The sequence below is a fragment of the Vigna umbellata genome, chromosome 6 (genome assembly GCF_029865625.1).
Source record: "Vigna umbellata cultivar VRB3 chromosome 6, Vumbellata_1.0, whole genome shotgun sequence".
In the NCBI taxonomy this organism is placed as follows: domain Eukaryota; kingdom Viridiplantae; phylum Streptophyta; class Magnoliopsida; order Fabales; family Fabaceae; genus Vigna; species Vigna umbellata.
In genome coordinates, this window is record NC_142170.1 from 6,468,609 (window position 1) to 6,490,740 (window position 22,132).

The 22,132-nt window shown below is 32.8% G+C and overlaps 1 protein-coding gene, 1 long non-coding RNA gene and 2 pseudogenes across 6 annotated transcripts; 3 read left to right on the plus strand and 1 right to left on the minus strand.

Moving 5' to 3' along the window:
* Positions 1-157: 157 nt before the first annotated feature.
* LOC148196670 (uncharacterized) lies at positions 158-4,521 on the minus strand. Of its 2 annotated transcripts, XR_015780138.1 has the most exons (5): positions 4,195-4,521; positions 1,759-3,089; positions 1,592-1,672; positions 1,188-1,251; positions 158-541 (listed from the first exon to the last, which is right to left on the minus strand). It is a non-coding gene; the product is annotated as an uncharacterized LOC148196670 (long non-coding RNA). The 2 variants fall into 2 exon arrangements; XR_015780139.1 differs by lacking the exon at positions 1,188-1,251.
* A 3,195-nt stretch (positions 4,522-7,716) lies between these two features.
* On the plus strand, positions 7,717-13,950 carry LOC148196671 (uncharacterized; annotated as a pseudogene). Its single transcript, XR_015780137.1, has 4 exons — positions 7,717-7,858; positions 9,762-9,898; positions 11,040-13,425; positions 13,508-13,950. The product of XR_015780137.1 is annotated as an uncharacterized LOC148196671 (transcript).
* Positions 13,951-14,098: 148 nt separating this feature from the next.
* LOC148196672 (uncharacterized) lies at positions 14,099-14,920 on the plus strand (annotated as a pseudogene).
* A 1,648-nt stretch (positions 14,921-16,568) lies between these two features.
* On the plus strand, positions 16,569-19,607 carry LOC148196673 (uncharacterized). Of its 3 annotated transcripts, XM_088093384.1 has the most exons (6): positions 16,569-16,959; positions 17,368-17,579; positions 17,671-17,763; positions 17,836-17,937; positions 18,021-18,371; positions 19,373-19,607. In XM_088093384.1, the coding sequence occupies exons 2-6, from the start codon at positions 17,577-17,579 to the stop codon at positions 19,442-19,444; spliced, it is 621 nt and encodes a 206-aa protein (XP_087949510.1). In that variant the 5' UTR covers positions 16,569-16,959; positions 17,368-17,576; the 3' UTR covers positions 19,445-19,607. The 3 variants fall into 3 exon arrangements, with proteins under 3 accessions (XP_087949510.1, XP_087949508.1, XP_087949509.1); XM_088093382.1 differs by lacking the exon at positions 17,836-17,937 and having other exon boundaries at positions 16,574-16,959; XM_088093383.1 differs by lacking the exons at positions 16,569-16,959; positions 17,836-17,937 and having other exon boundaries at positions 17,360-17,579.
* Positions 19,608-22,132: the final 2,525 nt, after the last annotated feature.

Sequence of the window (22,132 nt, forward strand, 5' to 3'; positions counted from 1 at the left end):
CTGAACTAAACTATTTTTTAATTCAGTTAACTACAAAACAGTTCAGTTAACTATAATGCACATTTTTCTTCTTCTTTCATAAAATAAGTTTTTCATTTTTTATTATTTAAGAGACAGTGGAGAGAGTGGATCACTGACCCAACAGAACATATCCCAGATTTCAAGGCTGTGTGCATTCTTCAGAAAGTTTGTGAAAAAATGATTTTTTACTTTTGGTAGATGAAAAAAGACTTTCAACATAATTTGACCAAAAAAAACCAAATCAAATGTGGATGTGGTCCCAGGACACAAATACATCTGCAAAATCTTATTAGACATCAGATACTATATAGAATTTTAAGCAACTTCAGTGACAGCAACTTCAGTGACAACAACTTTAGTGGCTTCAGATTTTCTTTTATCACCTGCTGCAGTGGCAAACCTTTTGAGCAATTCATTGTTCCATCTCTGCTTGTGCAAGCCACCATAACCATGGATGGTGAAGGAAGATGAAGCAAACAACCTTCCTCGCAAATCTTTCAAAGCCAAACGTATTGGCCTCCTTTGTATTTGGAAAAGTAAAATAAATATTAAAAACCTCTTCTTTGCTTTATCATTTAAACTATGATCTGCCAGAAATTTAGATGTCCCTACCAAAATTGATGCTTACAAAACTCACTGTGCAAAAACTAATGATATTCCTTATCTATGTATATTACAATTTACTTCATGTTTTCTATTAATTAGCAATTCAATAAAAATTTCATTTCGATTCCCTTTTGTTTCTTCCTTTTGATCTGTTGAGTGCAGTAGGAATTGCAGATAGAACAGGATCAAATCTCAACATAACATGACAATGGCAGAAAATTGTTTACTTAATTATCCATCAATAACACTAAGCTTAAATAAATCCTTAAACTTAATTACCTTTGTCCTTAAATCATACTTCAATTACAATCTTAACCTTTTAATGTAAGTCTAATACGTTTTATAATATAATTATACAAATTATTACAAACACAAGACCAAATCCATCTACTTTAACCTAAAATTAAGAATCCAACACAAGAATAAAAATTAGAAGATCAAACACTAATCTCTAGCAAATCTCATTTTGACCTGTTCATTCTTTTCTGCAATCTATCAATCAAAATTTTCCTTGAAAAGATGGAACTCAACAATAAAATTTGGAGAGAAGATAAGCTGACCTTAGAGAAAGCTAAAATCATTTTATGCATTTAAACTTTTGTAAGAATCTGGCATCTAAATTTCCTGAAAAGTTTATGAAAGAAGTTTGCTTTATCAACTTGACTCAAGCCAGAAATCAAATTGAAATGAAATTCCTACTGCAAATACTAACCCTCCATATATATACTCCATATTATGATTTAAAATAAATCATAATATTCCTGAAAAATTATCACAATATCTTATAACAATATGGCCATGAAAATGTAGCATACCGACACTAATAGCAAATCTCTATTGAAGATGGAGTAAAGAATTAAAAACTTCATAAAACCATTGTTAGGGAAAACAAGACACAATAGTCATTAATTTCAAGCTCAAGAATAACATCTTCAATAGCCTTACATTAAGGTCGAGGACTTACATCAATGCTTCTTTCTTGATTTTCAATCATCCAAATTAATAGCAGCACTTAAAGGTCCCACTTCATCTTGAGATGTTATCTCTACAAAAATAAAATAAAATATTTAATCATTTTTTAACACGTAAAATATAAATTAAAAAATATATAAATTTGTCATATAATCTCACCTTGCTCAAATTTCTCAAGTTCTTTAGGATCCTCGTCAAAAAGTATAGAGAAAGGTGTTCCTTTTAACCAATCTTGTGTGCAAACAAGCACTTCCACTATTTTAGGCGTTAAGCAACTACGATAAGGACTAACCACTCTTTCTCCTGTACTGAATGTTTTTCTATTTTTTTCTCTCCTGGAAGAACATCTTAGAGATGACCAGAGGTAAAATTTAATATTTTATTAATAAAACATATTGATTTTTTATATTTTAAAAAATAAATAAAAGGAGAGTGTGTGAGTAATGTTTAACCATTGAAATGTTTGATATCAAATAAACCTTTTTATCTTCTATTATCTTGTTTTGAAAACATGTGATTTCTACAGGAGATGAGAAATAGATCCATTTCTCTTAGTATTTTCTAAGTCCATTAGTATTTTATTGGAGAATTTCCAGATGGACTCTATAAATGTATGAGTATGATTAATATATAATTTCTTTAAATGGGAATGCAGATAGGGATGTATAGATATATATCCCCTTCGTTCCCTCTGATCCAATATTTATCTTTTTTTATCTTTATTTTTATTTTTGTCTTAGTTTAAATTATTAAAATATTAATAATTTAGTTCAAGTCTAAACCAAGGAGCAAGAATGAATAAAGAGTCACTTTTCAAGGCATCATAAGAGTTATACACAAAAATTATACGCATAAAAGGTTTCATTTCTTTAACTGGTATTTAAACTGTTTGTTACCCACCAAATCAAATGCTACGGGAAGAATAAATGTTTCATGATTTCCTATATGTTTTATTCTTTTTGTTTGTTTTCTATGAGGCCTTGGAAAGAGAAGTGCTATTCCAAACATTCCCCTGTCAATTTCTACGCCAAACATTACTTTAAGATCTATACAAAGAAAACAAGATCTTTAGAGTTGAACAACATGGAGAAAGACACTTTATGAGAGGGTTAAGAGTGACAAGCTGGAACACGATTATTCTGCTTAAATAGCCATAGCCTTGTGGAGTCCTCTACAAACAAAAAGACCTTTAAATCAACTTGGTTGGGATTCAAGGTAAACTCGTTAAATTGTGGAACAGATATTTCATTCATGGATTTAAGATATAATCAAGAACTCTACGTCACACTAAAAGACAGGCACAATGAACATTCAGCATGCAAAATGTTGACACTTAAGATTATAATAATGACAGGAAATTGAATATAATCACGGCCTGAGTTTATCTCTCTGAAAGGGTGTATAAACCAGGGAGTTGATGAACTGTAACGCAGAAAAGTGCTTCCAACAAAAACTCCACCACTTCTTAGTATCTGGGTGATTTCAGCAACCTATAGAAAGTTTACAGTGTTATCGTAAAAATTAAAATGTTTAAGTAGTGTTAAACAAATATTTGGAAGAACACGCAAATATATGGATAGAATAAAAGTCAACACTACAAAAAAATGTGCAATCCAATAAGAAAATGAGCAGTTCATGATTATTTAGTTTAAAATTAGGGTAAATGTAAACATAAAAATTTAGGATAAAATTTAGGCTAAGTTATTTTAAGTAGTGCAGACAACTGCAGCATTGGCATTTTGAGGCTGCTGCAGGAACTAATTTTCCATGTTTCTTCTCTTCACATCCAGTACAAGTAATAGAAGATTTGTCAGAGTGTTTGATTCAGCTTATTTTGAAAAAGATAATAATTTATTTTTGCTAGCGAAGAAAGCCTAAGAAAAATAAGCTACTGTTCTCCAAAATAGTTTTCAACCAGTGTGCACTTGAACAATTATCATGTATGTGTTTATACATCTTATGCACATTACAGGCACATATATTGTTGACCAATAAAATCAGAAAGAAAATAACTACCATTAATCCATCTGTGCTCCAATACAAAAATTAGATTCAATTATTCATTCAGGAAAATTTTATAAAGTGGAAATCTATGTCAGCTTTGTCTGATATCTGTCAGGTTCCTCTTTATAATCTCTTTCTATATCTCTGGAGGAAAGAGTCCAGCTTTATGATGCAATACTTCAGTTATTTTATGACATTGAAGCAATAACTGTTCTGTTTAGCAAACATTCACTCCAATCTGCAGTTCGAGAGGATTCTTCTGCTTGCCTCAACCAAACTTCTTAGGAACATAATGAAGGAATCGTTATGTGATGACTGAGATGATTTAGTAGCAAACAACCACATGTAATATCCAAAAAAGGGTCTCACATAACTAGTTGAAAATTCAAAGAACTCAACTATTTTCCTTAGGGTTAAGAGACACAATCCATAAAGTAAGAAGTACCAACATTATATTGCACCATAAACACCTTAAATTCATCAATCAAGCAGAAAAATAAGCACAAAGAATGAAAAGGGACAATAAAAATGGCGAAAAGAAAAAACCCCACAACATTAAAATTTCATAAATCATAGGTTTAAGGAAAATACAGAGTAAAGCGGCAGCACATAGAGGCAGAGACAGCACAGACAGGTCGACAAAGTCACGGTGGCAGCGGTCGCGCGTCACGGTAGGGCTAGGGCAGAGTCACCGTGGGTTTTCGTTGAAGCTCTCTTTCGACGACAACGGTGGGTAAAGATTGGGTCACGGTAGGATTTGCGACGAGCCTTCAACGGCGACGGGCCTTCAACGGCGACGAGCCTGCGAACCTTCCACGGGAGCCTTCAACCATAGAAATACTGAGAAAAGAATGTAATGAGATAGGAGAAATTTTTGATCGCAAACCTAAACCATAGTACAGTACAATTAACTGTATTAAAAATAAAATAAGTTGAGTATATTTAAACTGAATTGTTAAATAGTTAACTAGGTTTTAATAAAAATAGTTTAAGTTTTTTTTAAGTATAAAAGAGTACAGATAACTATAGTTTATAGTTTTTAAGTAAACTGTGCCCAACCCTACTTTTAAGTATCTAATATTCGTTTCCTGACAGTTACTTATAAAATTTTGAATTAACAGTGGTATTTTAATTAAAACATTTTCACGTATCAATATGTTATTACTGGGTTAGACACGACCGTACGATGTTATGCTGAGTAGAATGAACCGAACAATCGAGAAATGAAAATGAACTGGCGGTCTCGACAGTATTTGAATACAGTTAAAATACAATCAATATAGTAACTGCTATTGATGTATGGTTAAGGTTGATATTAATGATCATTAAGAGATAAATTAATTGGTTAGATTTTTGTAAACTCTATAAACATGGGTTTAATTTCAAATACTTGTTCATAGACATATATGTGATACTTGTTGGGTCTATCAAAGAAGAGGTTTACCGGAGAGACTCAATACCAATGAGATTTGAGCCTAGTACTGTCAAAATGGGTCGTAACCCGCGAGCCAACCCAACTCACCACGAGTTTGAGCCGAGTTGGGTTTGAAAAAAAAATGTAATTTTTTTATACGGGTTAGTTTTCAATCCGACTCACTTAAAACCCGACTTACTACGTTGAACCCTGTGGTGAGCCGGGTTGGCTCACCAATCCACCTAATTTAATTTAATTATTTATTATTTGTGTGTTTTAATTGTAAGCAATTCTTTAATTTTCAATTGATTGAGAAACACATAGGATCTTGAATTTTCATGATACTCACTATTCTTTCATACACAGTAGTAAATAACTTACTAGGATCCATTGTATAGTTTCTTCCTGTCAATGTTCTTCCTTCTCTTACTCCTGTTTAATGCTCTCTTGATGATATAGAAATTTTGAAGGATGTTTTTCTCTGTAAAAGTCACAGTTTCTTTTTCTTTCTTGAGAACGTTACTTCTCTCCTTTTCTTTCCAGAAACTTAACGTCAACAGTAGTAAAACCTTTTTCCCTCTTTTATGATATTTAATCAACTTTAATAAAATACCAAAATGCCCTTTATTAAAGTGAGAAGAGAGAGATTAATTTTAATAACTCTAAAATAATCCCTATAACTTTAATACCTTATATTCTAATAATCATCACATTAGAATCTCTACATCAAAATTATACTTTAAATTACAAGCATATAACTATACATATCCATATAGATAGATAACATGATCATGTTAATACTGACTTATCCATAATGCCCATACTTTCAACATGGCCAATAAAATTTTTGGACAATAGTCCTTTAGTGAACGGATCTGCTATCATCAAATCCGTACCAATATGCTCAATTAACACTTTATGTTTCTTCACTTCTTTTTTGACCAACAAGTATTTCAAATCCATGTGTTTAGCACCCTTTGAGTACTTGTCATTTTTAGAGAAGAAAACGGCTGCGAAATTATCACAATAAATCGTTATTGGTCTAGCAATACTGTCAATAATGCCAAGCCTCGATACAAAGTTCCGCAACCACAAAGCATGAACCGTGGCCTCAAAGCATGGTAAAAGTAGCAATGATTGATTGTTTTTCACTTTTCCAAGAAATTTCTCCTCCAGCTACTAGATAAACATACCCAAATATGGATTTTCTTGAATCCACACATCCAGCATAGTCTGAATCCGAGTAGCCAATCACCTCAAGATGATATGACCTTATGTAGGTGAGCATGTATTCTTTGGTACCTTGTAAGTACCTAAGAACTTTCTTTGCAGCTTTCCAGTTATCCATTCCGGGATTACTTTGATATCGGCCTAACATTTCAACAACAAAACTGATATCTGGCCGAGTACAAGTTTGAGCATACATTAAACTCCCAAGCACTGACGCATAAGGAATGAACTCCATGACCTTTCGTTCCAAATCATTCTTTGGACATTGCATTTGACTAAACTTGTCCCCTTTTTGAATTGGAACTACTCCAAGAGAGCATTTTTCCATTCTGAATCTCTCTAACACTTTGTTAACATAGATTTTTTGAGACAAACTTAACAATCCTTGTGATCTATCACAAAATATTTATATTCCTATTACATAAGATGCCTCATTCATATCTTTCATTTCAAAATTGGTAGAGAGAAACTTCTTTACATCATGTAACATACCAACATCATTACACTACAAAAAAAACCTTATTTAGAGTAGGGTTATTTTGGGGAGGTTATAAAAAAACCCCTCAAATTAACATACTTTAAGATGTTTAATTTAAATTATCTAACTGACAATATTTGTGGGGGTTTTAATTCCTTTCAAGAGAGGTTTATAACCTCTTCAAATAAAAATATATTTTTATTCATCATCTTCTAATTCTTTTACATTTTTCCCTCTAAAAATTTTAGACTAAGTTTTATTTTAGCAATTTTAAAATTTTATTCCCTCCAGATCTAAAACCCATCTCTGCCTAAAGCCATTATTTTTCTAAAAGTTAATTTTCCTCTAAAAATCTTCTGACAATTTCTCCCTTCATTTCACCTGAACCCTAGTTTCTCCCTTCATTCCATCCGCTCACTCCCTCTTCTTTCATTTCTCGTTTAGATTGCAGACCGCTCACTCCGCTCACCTGAACCCTAGGTTCTGCAAAATCCCCAATTCCTTAGGTTTCATCTCCAACATCATCCGCACCTGTGAAATCACTCCCAAGGTCTCATCTCCAACATCATCTGCACCTGTAAAATCACCGGTTCCTAAGGTTTCATCTCCAACATCATCTCCTGGGAAATCTCTAGTCCCCAAGGCTATATCCCCAGCATCATCTGCTCTTGTGAAATTACCAGTTCCAAAACCTACATCTCCATTATGTGCTCCTGTGAAATCACCAATTCCAAAAGACACTTCTCCAACATCTGCTTCTGCAAAATTACCTGATCCCAAGCCTTTACCACCGTCATCTGCTCCAGTTAAATTGCTAGTCCCGAAGGATTTACCACCAACCGCCACTTCCGTGAAACCACCCGCTCCCAAAACAACACCTGTAAAACCACCTGTTCCCAAGATTACACCAGCATTAACTCCAAAATCCCCATCTCCAAAACTCCCACCACCACAACCACCCAAAGAAGCACCTATTTCACCTCCACCACTGCCATTACCACCAGCTGACTCACCACTATTACCTACTCCAACAGCATCCCCCACACCAGCCGAAGCACCAACAGCACTAGCAGCAGCCAAAAAAGCACCAGCATCGGCAACACCTAGGTTCTGCAGAATCCCCAATTCCTAAGGTTTAAATCTAACACCAAGTGCTTTGGTCGTTTACTCCTAGTTAATTGCTACAAACCTTATCTCAATGACTATGGGTGTACATACCTTGAATTGCCTTACATAAAGCTCACCGATTCTAGTTGAGGAGTGTAGACTAAATTTCTCTTGGTTATCCGTATAGTAATGAAATTCTGTATTTGTGTAAGTGCATTGTTAGCAAAATGATGTTCTCTAGTGGTGGCAGTGCTAGTGTCAGTGGGTGGAGAGAGATTAAACTTAGTGAGAATTATAGGAACGCTGTCTTTAAAAAAAAGAAAGAATACAACTATGTTAATTAAAATAGAAAATAACTGATAAAGAAATAAGCTGTAGACAAAAGAGGTAGTGCATCATAAAAACTTAGAAAATTAATTATGAAAATATATTCATTACCTTGCTGCCGCTTTTTGGGTTGCCACATCCTTTTCTGATTGCTGAACTGAATGTACTTGTGACCTTTTGCAAAACTCCATCTTAAAATTTAACATTTTATGTAAAAAAAATTAAGTAATTAATCACGTTAATTTTGTTTTTTCCTGTAGTAATTTCATTTCTCTATACTTTCCTTCTTTTTTCCCCAAATCAGGAGAGCCTTTTTGGTACTTCTTACCTCAAAACATTTGAGGATCTGATGACTTTCACCTTTCACTTCCTTGACCTTGATTAGGTTCTGGAATTCTTATAACAAAAGTATGTAATGTATAGTTTTATTCTTTAGTTCCAACATAATTGTAAATTTTCGGTGGGGTAATGTCAGCTCTTCACTTGAACTTTCCCAATATAGGAATGCTGGGAGAATTACTTTGACCAATATTTTCATCAGTATACAGACATATATACTAAGATTCTTTTGTACTAGGTGGGATGATGCTGTTTGTTCTGTTAGATTGTGGTAACTAGTACATTGTAGTTTCATCTGATGTACAAGAGGTCGTTTGGCTTTGTTTTCAGTCAACTGTCAATGTAGGGTAAATGATCAAAGGAAATATGTATGACAATTCATTTTAAAACTTGCCCCCGTCTGACTTCTGTGTATGAAGCAACATTTCATTTTAATTAATGGATGAAGTAGAAAAGGATGTGTATCATAGTTTTATCATTACCTCACATTGTTGAGCACTGTGTTTATGAGCTATATGTTCTTTATCACTCAATACAATTTTGCAGTTCATCCTTGTAATGAAGATGTCATCATTTGGTTTAAGGTTTTTGATTTATTAGCACATAACCTTGTCATTGGTACACCAACTCCTTGTAGTGCTTCAGTGTCTCTGTTTCTTGGTTAATCTTCATTACTTGGGAGTTGTAATTTTGTTTTGAGAGGATAGTAGGCATAATGAGATTATGACTGGCATATCATGGCGTCCTATACGTAAATAATGGTAAAACTGGTAAAATTGGTGTACAAAAGTTGTTTTATACATGTTTTACTTAAAAAATGACTAATAACCTTTGTATTATTGATCCGTGTGACGCACATTCAACGTTTATGTTGGCTCTTGACCGCCTACCATATATTTGGACCTGGGATCATGCATGCAAAGATTATTAACAAAGTATGTGGTAGACAGTTTAAAGGGAAAATAGTTTAAAAAATGAAACATAGTATAATAATGTAGCTTCAACTTCTAATTCCATTTCTGATTGAGACCTAGAGATCGGAGAGTAGCATTACGTTGGGTTTAGGGTAACCTTTTGTGACAGATGGAAAGGATGTATTAATTTCGTTCGTAAATATCCAAGAATATTCCACTATGGTACATTGGCTTTATTGACTAACCTGCAGTCTATTTATTGGATTTAGATAGTATGTAGTGATAATGGTGACAATAATTTAAAATTCTTCTAATTTAGAGGTTGTTGGATTTTTTTATCATTTCCTAGAACCGCTTCTACCTAGTTAAAGATTATACCATCTTTCTATCACACAATGTTGGGAGCGCTCATTGAAGCGGTGAGATAGACTTCTTGATGGGCGATTCTGGGCTTCAATCTCTACCCTGTCATTGTGTTATTCTTAGGTTCGTGATTTCAGATCTTAATAATTTATGTTAACACATTACTTCTTAACCCCAAAACAGCATGCCCTGTAGGCTGACTGTTTTAAGGTATCTATTGAATTACATAATTTTTTATTGGTGGTAAAAAAAATACGTCAAACCAATAATTACAAAACACTTTGCCTGATTCGTGGTGTTATCAGTGTTCTTAGCTGTTGGCATATAGTTGTTTTTGTTTAGAAAAAAAAAACTTACTTTATCAGTGTTCTTAGCCGTTGGCATATAATTTTAGAAATTGCTTTTACCAATCTTTGACTATTATTAAAATTTCATCTTAATAATTTTCATGATAAAAAAATATTTTATAACATTATATGGTTTTTTTTAATCAGTGGGAAAGGAGCAGAAAAATCTAGAGAATTAGAATCTAACGAACATTACTAATTGGATATCACGAAGCAAAAGAGTTATAATAACTGCGTTTGTTTGAATTTTCATAATATATTAAAAATTTAAAAAGTATGTATAATTATCCTATTAATAGAAAATAATAGTGCATTATTTAATTGGACTATGCGCTCTTAAAACTAATATTGTAATCTTAATTTTAAGTTTTAATTATTAGTTTTAATATTTATATTTTTAAAGTTAAACTAACTTTAGTGATATAGTAATAAGAAATTAACAAATAGTAAAATGTGTTAGCTGTCAAAATATAACAGTCTTTACAAATATTAAAATCAGATAAGGTTATATTTAGAAAACTTAAAACATTCCTTCTTTGAAGCTAACCCATATGTTGGATTACATAGTTTTTGACTTCATTCAGCAATATAGTCAAGGTCATTGAAAGTCAAGTATTTTTTTTTTCTTTTACTTTGGGAGACCAATGATCAATTGAAGAGCAATAGGGGCTAGTTTTGGAATGAAAGTGAGTTATTTATAAAGAAATACAACTGGGAGAACAGAGATATTAAAGATTAATTAAAGTATGCATGCATTATTCAAACTGATAAAAGAATGGGTGTGAGATATAATGATACTTTCATTTGGTAATGTTTACAATACGCATTTTTGTATCTTTTGTTATATGATTGTGTATTTTTTGTTATATTTCTGAATGAAATTGTCATAACAAAACACTACTTAATTGATGTTGCAGGTTTCTCTTTTAAGTATTGCAATCTCACAGTTATCAAGGTTAGTAGAAACAAGTGTTTAATTTTTTTAATTCAATATTTGTTTTTATTTTCCATGAATATTGTATTCTTTCTTATGTGTTAGTGTATTTAAGTTTGTTTAGGAATATTTTTGAATGGATAAGTCTTGGATAACTAAGCCTCGAAATACAGTTGAATACTCAATTGGTTTAGAAAAATTCTTAGATTTTGCTTTTGAGAATGGAGCTTCTGGAGACACAATTCGATGTCCATGCCCCAAATGTGGGTTTGTGAAATGGCAAACTAGAGGCATAATTGAAGAGCACTTGATTTTAAAACAATTTCCCATAAATTATGTTATTTGGAATCTTCATGGTGAAAGGCAAAGACACGATATTTCTAGAAATGAAGATGAGTCACAAGAGGCATTTCATTTTGAAAATGCAATGGAAACAATGACAAATGAAGCATTTGGACATTATAGGCAAGAAGGTACTAATACAGGTAGATCACAACCATTGGGTGAAGATGATGTTAGTAATGAAAGACCAAGGGAGAATCATAATGAATTTAATGAGTTTCTCAATGACGGAAATCAAATATTGTGTGATGGGAGCAAGTACAGAAAATTAGAATTTGTAATCAAATTATATCATATCAAGGTTTTGTGTGGATTAAGTGACAAGGCAATGACTATGATCCTAGATTTGCTAAGAGATGCATATAGTGAAGCAAAGTTGCCTCTTTCTTTTTATGAGGCTAAGAAAATCATCAACAAACTTGGTCTTAACTATACCAAAATAGATGCATGTCCGAATCATTGTATGTTATATTTAAGAGATGATGAAAAAGATTTGCAAACATGCAAACATTGTGGTACATCTAGATGGAACCCAAAGAAGAAAAAAAAGCAACCTGCAAAAGTTTTACGTTACTTTCCTTTGAAACCAAGATTGCAAAGATTGTTTATGTGCTCTAAGACTGCAGAGCATATGAGATGGCATTCTTCAGAGAACAAGGATGGAGTTATAAGGCATCCAAGGGATGGTGAGGCATGGAAGACATTTAGTGTAATGCATCCTGAATTTGCTTTAGATCCTCGAAATGTTCGCTTAGGCCTTGCCAGTGATGGTTTTAATCCTTTTGGCACTATGAGTTCTACTTATAGTATTTGGCCAGTGTTTTTAATTCCATACAATCTTCCACCTTGGCTTTGTATGAAGCACACTTCATTGATCCTGTCCATGATCATTCCAAGTAAGCAGATGCTTGGAAATAGTATTGATGTGTACTTACAACCCCTTGTGGATGAGTTACATAGCTATGGAATGATGGGGTGGAGACCTTTGATTCTTCATTGAATGAAACTTTTAGAATGCGAGCAGCTCTTATGTGGACAATTAGTGACTTCCCTGGCCTTGGTATTTTATCTGGTTGGAACACACACACAAGTTTAGCTTGCCCTACTTGTAACTTTGATGCAGAACCTTGTCGTCTTCCTCATAGTAGGAAGTGGTGTTTTATGGGACATCGTCGCTTTTTAAGTAGAAACCATAGATTTAGATTGAATCGTGTTCGCTTTGATGGAAGCACTGAAGAACGAAATCCACCACTAAAATTATTTGGATCTGACATTTTTAGGCAAGTGGAAAATATTAATGTTACATTCGGGAGAGGAATTCATTTGGATGGTAGAGGAAAAAGATGTAGACAAGAAGTTAAACAGTGGAATAAAAGAAGCATTTTCTTTGAACTTCCATATTGGGTGTCTAATTTGTTACGTCACAATTTAGACTTCATGCACATTGAAAAGAATGTATTTGACAATTTAATCTATACTTTGTTGAATGAAAAGCCTAAATACAAAGACAATCTTAATGCAAGGAAAGATTTGAAGGAAATGGGCATAAGACAGGATCTTTAGCCAGATGATAATGGAAAATACCACCTTGCTTTGTTTTCACTAACTCGTGATACGAAAAAGTTGTTTCTCAAAACTTTGAAAAATGTTTTAGTACCTGATGGTTACTCAAGTAACATTTCTAGATGTGTTGATGATGTTCAACATAAAATATCAGGACTAAAAAGTCACGATTGTCATATTATTATGGAGCAATTACTTCCATTGGCAATACGTAATTTGTTACCAAACCATGTCACTACAACCTTGGTGGAGTTTTGCTCATTCTTTAAGGCCCTTTGTAGTAAAAGCTTAAATGTTGAAGACCTTGAAATGCTTCAAAATCATATTGTGGTTACACTTTGCCACTTAGAGATGTTATTCCCACCATCATTCTTCACAGTTATGGTTCATTTAACTATCCATTTGGTAGAGGAAGCAAAGCTTGGAGGTCCAGTTCATTATCGATATATGTATCCTATAGGGAGGTAATTGCTAACTACTTTTAGTTCAAGGTATGATATTATATGTATCCAATTTATTTAATGTAATTATTTATCATTATTATAGGGAATTAGGTCATTTAAAGACCTTTGTACGAAACAAGGCACAACCAGAAGGTTCTATAGCTGAGGGATACTTAGCTGAAGAGTCTCTTACATTTTGTTCTAGATACATTGAAGATATAGAGACAAGGTTCAATAGACAACGACGTGTTTGTGATAACCCAGATGATAATGAGTGTTTTGCTTCATCTATATTCCCACTAGGTGGGAAGGTGGTAGGAGGTTGCTCAATGTTTACTTTAACTCATATGCAAAAGCTACAAGCCCATCGATACGTGCTTTTAAATTGTGCGATAGTCACACCGTTTGTTGAGTAAGTACACTACATTAAGTGTGTGATTTGTAGTTAAACAAATTGAACTACATTATTCTTGTATTTTATGCATATAATGTAATTAATTTTTGTAGTGAATTTAGAGATCTAATGAAAAGAAGATCAAGAGGAAGGCGACCTTCAACTACTGAGATAGAAAATAGAGTGTTTAAAGAGTTTGTTGATTGGTTTCAAAGGCGGGTGGGTGATCAAATAGAACACTTTCTCTTACTTACCAAGTTTTCTTTTAATTATATCTAACATTATTTCCTTATTTAGATGATGAATCCAGAAACAATAAATTCAATGTCTACTGACTTGAAGTTTCTAGCACGAGGTCCATTGGATAATGCTAGAAGATTTACTGCTTACAACATCAATGGGTTCAAATTTCGAACATTGACTCGTGATGAGGGATTGAGAACACAAAATAGTGGTGTCTTTTTAACATCTAATACAACTTGTGTTTCAAGTACTGTTGATAGGAACTTAAGGCAAGCAGACTTATCTTATTATGGAAAGTTGGAGGATATTATTGAGCTTAATTATTATGGTCGATTCAAAGTTGTTCTTTTCAAGTGTAAGTGAGTAGATACTACACGAGAGAGAGGATATAAAAAGGATAAATGGAATTTTAATTGTGTTAACTTTAATAGACTTATTCATATGGGAAACCGTGAAGAACATGAACCTTATATTGAGGCATCTCAAGCACAAATGGTATATTATGTTGATGATGTGGTTAATGAAGGATGGAGTGTTGTTGTGCATGTAAAGCCAAGAGATTTGTATGAAATGGGAGAAGAGGTACAAGAAGAGTTATATGAAAACGAACCATACCAAGATCAAGAGTTGGACAAATTTTATAGTAATGACAATGAATATGTTCAATTGGCTACAAACCATTTAGACGAGGATATCAATTAGTCAAATGTATAATTGACTCATGGTTGATTTCTTAAGGTGATGATATGTACCACATGTTTGATTTCTCAGTTTCAGGTTAAGAAGAAGTTACCTTTTCTGAATTGTGACTCTTTAGTAGCTCGTTCTCTCATTTGGAAAGGTAATAAGATCCTAACTCATTAATATGTGCGATGTATTTGGCTGGATGGCATAGATTATCATTCATATGTGCTATTGTTTTTTCAGAATTGATTTTCTTGAATCTGATTGCATGAGATGAACTTGTAAATTTTACAAAGTTAATTATCAGTTATTAGATCATTGACAGATATGTGTTAGTGTAGTTTAGGTACTTACAAAGTTACATTGACAGATCATTGCCAAATATTAATATAAAAAATATCTTAATATTGGCCAAGTTCAAGTTATATTTCAGTGTCATATTAGTTTCTGAAACTAAAAAAAGAAGAATAATTTTTGTTTTGTTTGTTTACAGTTGATACCACTCCTATGGTTGTATCGGTGTGCCATAACTAGTTGTAAGGTCCATTCCCGTGAGCTTACAAATTATCTATTTCCATCCACAGAGCCTGAATCTATCACCTTTTCTCTGTATCTTTGTCACACAATACAATAACGTTGCTTCAAATCAAAACCAACTTTCAAATCCTGACCCACTTTGCTTTTTTGAAACAGAGGGCATCTGCATGTTGTTTAGTGTTGTTTTTGAAGTTTCATGCTTCGATGGTTTATGTGAATTTGATGATTTTATTTGAATTTTGAGGGTTTGCATTTGTTGTTTTGATCTTGCTTTTTTCCTAGTTACTCATTTCGTATTTCAATTATTATCAATGCATATTTTGATTCAATTGAGTTGGTTTTGGTTATAAAACTTCATTTGAGTCTATATAAAAGGTCCATGCCTGAATGAACCTGACCCCAATCGGGGTATTGATTTCGCTTTTCCTTTCCTTTTCAATAGCTTTTGATTTACTGAGTTAGTAGCTGAAATGAATTGAATGCCTAATTCAGTGTTAAGTTTGCGTAGTTTCTGAATAATCTTTAGCCACTTTATTGTGTTATTTTTTTTGTTCATGATTGTGTTTTTTATATTTCTTTCTTTTAATATTTGTCATGAATATGTAGCCATGCCAAAGGTCAAGCGATTTCGAAATCTACAAAAATCATCACCTAAACCTGAATCTTTAGGTAGTTTACCATCAACAAATGCTACAGTGACTTCTCCATTGATTGAAGACCAATCACCATCAATAAATCCTACACCATCAACAAATCCTACAATGTCTGAATCCATTGAAGTACAACCACATTTTTTAATAAGTCCTGCACCAACAAATGAGACCTCATCACATGATTCATTGAACTCAACACCATCGATGCCCACAGAAAACATAGAGCAACCTACAACATCCAAAAAACATGTTGGACGTGAATCTTCATCATATTGGAATGTTGATGCAATAGGTATAAGCCATTTATTTTTCTGCATGCATAATTTTTTATTTGAATTTTGAGGGTTTGCATTTGTTGTTTTGATCTTGCTTTTTTCCTAGTTACTCATTTCGTATTTCAATTATTATCAATGCATATTTTGATTCAATTGAGTTGGTTTTGGTTATAAAACTTCATTTGAGTCTATATAAAAGGTCCATGCCTGAATGAACCTGACCCCAATCGGGGTATTGATTTCGCTTTTCCTTTCCTTTTCAATAGCTTTTGATTTACTGAGTTAGTAGCTGAAATGAATTGAATGCCTAATTCAGTGTTAAGTTTGCGTAGTTTCTGAATAATCTTTAGCCACTTTATTGCGTTATTTTTTTTGTTCATGATTGTGTTTTTTATATTTCTTTCTTTTAATATTTGTCATGAATATGTAGCCATGCCAAAGGTCAAGCGATTTCGAAATCTACAAAAATCATCACCTAAACCTGAATCTTTAGGTAGTTTACCATCAACAAATGCTACAGTGACTTCTCCATTGATTGAAGACCAATCACCATCAATAAATCCTACACCATCAACAAATCCTACAATGTCTGAATCCATTGAAGTACAACCACATTTTTTAATAAGTCCTGCACCAACAAATGAGACCTCATCACATGATTCATTGAACTCAACACCATCGATGCCCACAGAAAACATAGAGCAACCTACAACATCCAAAAAACATGTTGGACGTGAATCTTCATCATATTGGAATGTTGATGCAATAGGTATAAGCCATTTATTTTTCTGCATGCATAATTTTTTAAATTTTACTTATGGTTGAGTAAGTTTTTTTTATTGTTAAAGACCTAGAAGGAGTTATGAAGAAAATAAAGGTGAAGGTTAGAGAAGTAAATAACTTACCTAATGGGAAACACATCATTGTAGAGTTTGATGAGGTAGGCATGGCTATAGGCGAAGGACAAGGAGTACTTGCGGGATATTGTGGGATATTGGCAACAAATGATAATTTATTTCCAATTAATTTTGAAAGGTGGTCTGGCAAAACAGGCATGCCTAACACCTATTTTTTAGAATGCTTTAAGGAAGTGTTACAGGTATTTATATCATTCATGTATTCAAATGTCGCACACTTACTTTTTACTCACTAACCAATGTTTTCTTTTTTTCAAAAGCTTCGATTTTGTTTTAAGACTACTGAAGCTATTGCCCAACGATATTGCAAATTAACTTTGGGTAAGAAGTAGGCTGCACATAGACAAAGTTTATGGAATGAGTTCTATGATCCAACAAAAAAAAAGATCAAATCATATGTAATGTGTCGACCGGAATAGACAGAACTCAATGGGCTCACTTTGTTACATATCGTCTAAAACCGGAGACAATGGTACAAGTTTCATTATTGTTTAGGCTATGAATTGTTTGTGTATATTGTTATTTTGATTGTTATGTCAACTTACAATTGATTTTTTTCATAGGAGATTTGTAAAAAAAATAGAGAAAATCGCAAGAAGCAAGTAATTCCTCATACTGGTGGCTCTAAACCTATCTCAAGAAGAAGACATGAGATGGTATTAGTACACATGACGGTTTTTTGTATTTTTCAAAATTTACTATTGATTTTAACTTATCCTTTTATTTAGCTTTTGGAGAGTGGAGAGTTGCCTAGTCGTGGAATGTTATATATCGAAACTCATAAAAGAAAAGATGGCTCATTTGTAAATGAGGCGGCAAAGGCTATAACAGTTAGTTTTACTATAATATGATATTTTCAAACATTATGCTTCAATATTTAGATCTTTGACTACAACTTGTTATATGCCTATAGGAACAAAGTGAAGTGGGTTTGAGTCAAAGCACTGCTGATGAATCACAGGTTTCCCCTCAAGATGTTGTTGGTAGAGTGTTAGGCCCAGAGCATTCTGGGAGAGTGCGATGCATGGGTTTGGGAACAGCTCCTACTAACTCATTCAGAAATACAAGAATGCGACTTTCAAATTTAAGCATTGGTTCATCTAGTAGTGCCACATCATCAACATCTTCTAATAAGTGGGAACAAAAGTACATGAATTTAGAATCCCAAGTTCAAACCACCTTGGGTGCGTTGAAAGCATATATGATAATGAAGGAAGGAAAGATTCCTGATGAATTGACTACCTTCTTTGATTCTCAACCACAAGTAAGTTACTAAATAAGTATAAGTAATATGCTTGATTTACTATAATTATTGTGAGCACATGCAATTGATAACTCATGCTTTTCCAATATATTAATCATTATTCAAGTTCTGAGTACGATGGTTGCAGTAGGATTTATATGCATTGTGTGAGAATTAGGTAGTTAGTTATTGTCTATATCTGTGTTGTAGTTAGCTTTATTGATTGTTGCAGTAAGATTTATATGCAGTGTGAGAAGTATTGGTCCATTGCATTTTATATATGGTGTAAAGTAGTAACTGCTGGATTGTCCTTTGTGATGTTGTGAAATTATACCATTTGCTTTTTGGAAACCCCTTTTTTATGGGTTTGGTCTGATTATAGTTCTAATATTAACAAACATTGGGCCCAGAGATTGTCACTACTTTAACTTGAATTCTATTGTTTATTATATATAACATCGTTCTTTCACTTTCAACTTAGATTACACAAGGACCTAGTTCATGCCACTCCCCTACATCAATCTCACTAACCCTCACTCATTTAATTGGTGCATTATTGTACTTCACATAATGATCCAAACTAACTGACACATTATTGTACCTAGTGCATGAGCTACACGTCTTGTGGTTAGAAAAATTAAATTACATAATGGAATGAATGTGGATTATGATAGTAGCAGGACAACACTATATCAAAGTGTATATAGGCATGCGCACACACACACACACACACACACACACACATATATATATATATATTCATTACACATCATTTGTACTGTATTTTAATGTCGATACATAAGATGATTTTGACTCAAGTATGTATATCTGTATATTTATAGTCTGTAGCTGTTGTCCTCAAGTTATAAATTGGTTATACATAAGATTGATTTTTTAGAACATGTTTATTATATTTGATAGAACATGTTTATTCTATTTGATTGATTTTTTTATATATTATTTTCAAAATGTGAGCACATGTAATTGAGTTTATTTTATTAATATTTTTAATATTTTTTCAGCAAGCTAGTGATGCAAATGAGCCAGAGTCTCCTTTGGGAACAAGACAATCATCTGATGGAAGTAATCTTTAGGAAACTTATGATATTGTTTTAGGATAAAACTATACTTAGTTTATTATGAATTGGGATCACATTTCTTTCTTTGTAACTATTTCTGCAATAGGATTACATTGACTTCTAGCCTATCTTTTTGTAACATACAATTGTCTCTCAATTTATTTTTCTAAATTCCTTCCTACTCAGGGGTTTTTGTTCTATGGTATCAATTTTTTATTCAGAGGAATCATATTTGTTTGGTATTTATTAATTTAAAAAAAATTTACTTAATTTTCAAATTAAAAAAAAGAAGAAAAGAAAAATTGGTGAAAATAGGTAGTTATTATATATTTTAATAATCATTAAACAAAAAACGATATTATATATTTTAATAATCATTAAATAAAAAAACTGACAAAAATATAGAAAACTTTTGTGATCAAATAGTTGAAAATAAAAGAGGTTAAAACCCCCCACAAAATAATAGTCAGTAATAGAGGCGGTTTTTACCCTCTGCAGAAAAACCTCTGCAAATTGAACGCGGTACCAAGGGTCGCAAAAAACCCCGCAGATAGTTTGTGGCGACTCAAACTTCGGCAGTTTGAAAAATCCCGGAATTTATTTTGCGGAGGGTGAAACCCCTGCAAATCGAAAAAAAAACCCTCCTCTAAATAACCATTTTTTGTAGTGTTAGCAGCAAGAAGAATGTCGTAAACATATATAACCAATATAACAAACTTACTCTTACTGATTTTTATATATATCACTAGTAAAAAAAACTTTTTTAACTCGTATTATATGCAGCGGTTTCATAAAACCTAAGCATTTAAAGAGGCGGTGTCAGTTTTGAAATTAAAATAAAGTTATATGTTTCAGCGGGTCTGCAAAGAACCGTGCCATAAATCATTTACGACACCGGTTGCAAAGATAACCTAAGCATAACACCGTGCACAATCTGTTGTAAGTTAGACTTTACATCTGACATGCTTTTTGAAACCCAGATACTACTTTGGTTGATGCAGGACCGAAATATAAAAGAGATACGATCTCGGTTAACTGTAGAACCGAATCCTATAGTGTGACGCAGAATTTCAAATTTGTCATTTCCTGAAGGGAATATGAAGGGAATATGCATCGGGTGTGTGTTTAACCAAGTCCTATATTATGCTACTGCCTCGGTATTTTGTTAACCGAGGTAATCTCCTTTATTTACCAGCCAAATCGCAGTAGGTTTCATTTATGCGAACAATTTTCACTTCTCCCTCTTGCGAACCTACTGTTCCCCATTTTCCTCTCGCAGTTGAGCCTCCTCCCTTCTCACTTTCGCTCCCTCCAGCCCCGTCGTCCAGCGTCGTCGTCGTCTCTGCCTATCATCAACGTTGCCGCCACCGGTTGTTCTCGGTGCCACCGTTTCTGCTCTCTGTCGTTGCAGGTCTTGCATTTGGAGTCAAGGTACCCTCAAACTACCTTTGTCTTCCATTTCATGTCTTCTCTTTTTCGATTTTCTTCAACTGTTTGCCATAATGTCATGAAGAAACTTGTTTGGTTTTCTGGGGAGCACTGTCTGCACGTATTTGTGCGGTTTTCTTCAGAGAACTATCTGCATAATTTGTTTGGTTTTCTCGGTGGCACTGTCTGCATAATAAAGTTGAAAGATTTTTCTTCGGTGGCACTGTTTGTCATAATGTCATGATGTTTTTTTAATTTTTATGTGTTTTTAATGAAATAACATAATGTAATAAAGTTGAGTTCTCCTATTTATTTAGTCAAATGATAAAGTAAAGAATTTTACTTTTTACAAAATAATTAAATATCTGTCACATATAATTATTTTATTTATATCCATTTATGAATAAAAATATGTTTATACTAAATACGTCACAAATGATATTTTTGCAAAGTATTAATTAGCAAGACTTCATTTAATAAAAGCTAAATCTGAATATAGGCTTTTGTGGTGTGGTGGAGAGAGGTTCTACGTCATGATCACAAACTTTTCTTTTTGCAACTGTTTCAAAACTAATATTCACGTATGAATAGCTATAAAATACAACGAAAAAAAAAAGTCAATCTATAGTGTAAGTGTTGAAGAAAATTTACTAAAGAATTTGTATTTTGAAGTGGAAATATTTTATTTAAAAGTTGTGCTAAAGATGTCTATTTTGTAGTACGAATTTAATACATTTTAATCTTCTTAGACATAAAAGAAAATTATATTTGCACGCAAAATCTTTATTAGGGCTTCTCAATTACTTCTATGCAATTACTTATATGTTGGTTGAAGATCTTGTCCATAAATCATTAATAAGTCACTTTAACATTCTTCAATGATAGTAATTAATGTGTTGTTTGTTGTTTTCTAGATATTGTATAGTTGACTGACATTCATTGTTGACCGGCTTTCACGCTCCCAAGTTCCTATTCTTAATTTTTTCCATTTAATATGAACATGTTATTATTTGTTTGAGTGAATATATTGTTTGCTTGAATATATTTAATGTTGCATATGTAATTATTTGTTTGCTTGAATATATATTGTTGTTGACAATTAGCCTTAGTTTCCCGTTTGAGATTCAATCTACTATTCGTGCACATTACACTAGTGGATAGCACACGGTAATATTTAGGTTTGAATTTTATTTTCTCTATAGTTTAGATTTCATATACACTAATTGAAATAATTGTGTTTTATGTAGAGATTCAATGTGACTGCTCCAATTCCAA

Excerpts from the sequence above, each read along its gene's own strand:
- LOC148196673 (XM_088093384.1), top strand. Across the intron at positions 17,764-17,835 it reads CAAGAAGAAGACATGAGATG|CTTTTGGAGAGTGGAGAGTT; the intron begins GTATTAGTACAC and ends CCTTTTATTTAG. Across the intron at positions 17,938-18,020 it reads AGGCGGCAAAGGCTATAACA|GAACAAAGTGAAGTGGGTTT; the intron begins GTTAGTTTTACT and ends ATATGCCTATAG.